Raw genomic sequence first — 2,562 nt, 5'->3', positions numbered from 1 at the left:
AATCTGGATTAAGGTCTTTTTACCAGCCATTTACTGTAATAAAGCTAACCATAATAATATTTGCTAAATTCATGCAGTTTCTGGTGAAACGACCTGAAACCTTTTGTCCTAAAAGGACAACTTTTATTCTCACACAACCAGACAGCGCTCGATCAGATATCCGTGTGTGCTGCCAGCAGAGGGTGAGCTTGTTTTCCAGATGTTGTCTCTCTGCTGTCAGTGGGGTGGAGTTGGTGGGATGTGAACTTTTTTTTCTCTCCCTCCCAAGACAACTCCCTTCACGCTGCAGCAGCTACTTTTCACAAACTCATCAACAGTCAGTTTGCTGGAGGAAGAAGCTGTAAATGCTCCTCTCTGGAAGATGTTGTTGCTAAGCTTCACGTTAACAGCCCTGGGTGAGTTGAAACTTTTCGTTTTGCTTTTGTTGAAAAATGTGCTCGCTGGGGAGGAATCCCATCTCCTGGGTTTCTCACCAGCAGCAACACATTTAATGGAAGCCATATGCACAGTGTTGTTCACGCTCATCACATTACACAGAACTGCTCTGATCTTTTTCTGCCAGTGAGCCCCTTTGGGGTGTTTTTTTAAAACTGAAGCGCTAACGAACGTAGTGAACTGTGCAATGATTTCACTGACAGCTGTCKCCCCCTGCAGCCCTGTGGCGTCCCATCACAACACAGGAGCCGGAGTTTGCAGATGTGTGCACCGAGGGCAGCTGTTACCCCGCCACAGGTGACCTGCTGATTGGCCGGGCGCACAAACTCACCGCCTCCTCCACCTGCGGCCTCCGTCAGCCCGAGCAGTTCTGCATCGTGGGACACCTGGAGGTCAGAAAGGAGCTGCTCTTTTTGGGAACTCCAAAGTAACTCCAGTTATCAGCAGGGGGGGGAGGTTTTTTTTTATGTTTTTGAGTAATTCGTCGGGAAACGTTTAAAACTATGAGAAAGTCTGCCATGTTTCCTGCATTTCCCCAAAGGGATGATGCAGATTCTAAAAATAGTGATAAAAACAATAAGCTCACAGTCGTCATCAGTGTTATTAAGAGGCCAAAGCAAACGCCTCAGAAAGTTGTCAATTCTCTMTTCAGCACAGAATTTGTTAAAGTCAGATAAAATGTTGCAGCCCTTCTGGCCTTGAAGCCACATTTTCCCACTTATTGCTTGTAAATTTATCCAGCAAAGCGCTCAGTGAGTGTGAGCGCTGCGTTTTATTAAAAAAAAACCTCATTCAAAGAGCAGAGATGGTTTGATTTAAACGGTTTCTGTGTTAAAACAGATGAAATGTTTCCGATGGGCCTCCGTGTGTGGGAGCGTGCACACACGGAGTGTCTGTTTGCTGTCTTGTCAAGTGGGAGTTCAGACATTCCCCACCACAATAAAAGCTCTGTGTGGCTTACAATCCCTGCCCTGTCCGGATGAGAAACGGGGGGACGAGGTAGGGGATGTTCTCATCTTATCAGCCCTCCTGTGASGGGTTCTGAGCGTGAATGATGGGTTCATTTGTGAGGCCTGTCTGAGCTTCCAGAGGATGAGCACAGACCTCAGAAATGAGCTGGAGATTAAGGCAGGGAAGGAAGTTGGATTCAAGTGACAGAGACTTTTTTTTTCTCTAAGTACAGCTAAGTGGAGCCACTTAGCTGGAGTCGCTCAGATTTCAACACAGCTGGGCCTGGAGTTCGGTCAAATTGAGAAATTTGTCTCGGGTATTCATAGGCTGCAGTATTGTGTCATTTAGGAATGACGAGGGCGAGCCAGAACATCTGGAGAGGTTTAASAGTAGAAGAAGACTTCGTTATGAAGTACAGAACAAAAAAAAGTCACATCTTTAGGATAAATATAAAATCCATTTTTTTCTGTACGTTTTTCAGCTCGCATCCGGTTCTTCAATGTTTGTGCCATTTCAACAATTGATCTATCAAAAGTTCATCTCCTTCAAGACATTTCTGCATTTTCTACCATTTAATTTTCCTCTTTGAAACGAATGGAGCTGTCTTTAGCCTCCTTAAAACTCTATAAAATGTTCATAAATCTTTACTGTACTTTTCCACTTTTGTTCTGGATCTGCTTTTTTAACTTCTTTGTAATAATTTCTCCTTCAGTCAACTACTTCTTTGCTCATTTGAGCAGRTTTTAGCTTCTTTCTGCTAAAATCAGCTTTGATGTGCCTTTTAACAGTTATTGTTAATTTAAGCTTTTTATGCTCCTTTAAGTTTCATCCTGCCTTTTTTGCCTTTTCAGCTACTCATTAGCTGCTTTTTGCTTATTTAAGCATTATTCAGCTAAATTCATGTTTTAGTGGTCTTTTCAGCCTTTTTTGGCTTAATTCAGCAAACATACCSTTGCAGTTTCTTTCTGCTAATTTCAGCATTTTAGCTACTTTTCAGCTAATTTTAGCATTTTTACAGCTAAATTCACCWTTTTGTGACAATTTCAKCTTCTTGTTGCTTAATTCAGAAAACATACTCCTYTTAATTTTAAGGTTAAAAAAAATAAACGGCCACAGTCACACGTTAATCATTTTTCACCTTTAATCCAGCAGTCAGTGCGAGGGGCGGGGTACACC

General features: G+C 42.5%; 1 protein-coding gene across 1 annotated transcript in view; it reads left to right on the top strand.

The window, feature by feature from the left end:
* Nucleotides 1–271: 271 nt before the first annotated feature.
* LOC106535973 (laminin subunit beta-1) overlaps nucleotides 272–2,562 on the top strand; it is a gene marked incomplete in the record, with an annotated part of 23,630 nt that continues 21,339 nt past the window's right edge. Inside the window, 2 exon segments of the mRNA XM_014033127.1 lie at nucleotides 272–395; nucleotides 655–827. Of these exon segments, the coding sequence (XP_013888581.1) occupies nucleotides 362–395; nucleotides 655–827 (207 nt within the window).

The sequence above is a fragment of the Austrofundulus limnaeus genome, unplaced genomic scaffold (genome assembly GCF_001266775.1).
Source record: "Austrofundulus limnaeus strain Quisiro unplaced genomic scaffold, Austrofundulus_limnaeus-1.0 Scaffold1639, whole genome shotgun sequence".
In the NCBI taxonomy this organism is placed as follows: Eukaryota; Metazoa; Chordata; class Actinopteri; order Cyprinodontiformes; family Rivulidae; genus Austrofundulus; species Austrofundulus limnaeus.
The sequence above is the reverse complement of the archived record's forward strand: the minus strand, read 5'-3'. Positions and strand labels throughout refer to the sequence as shown.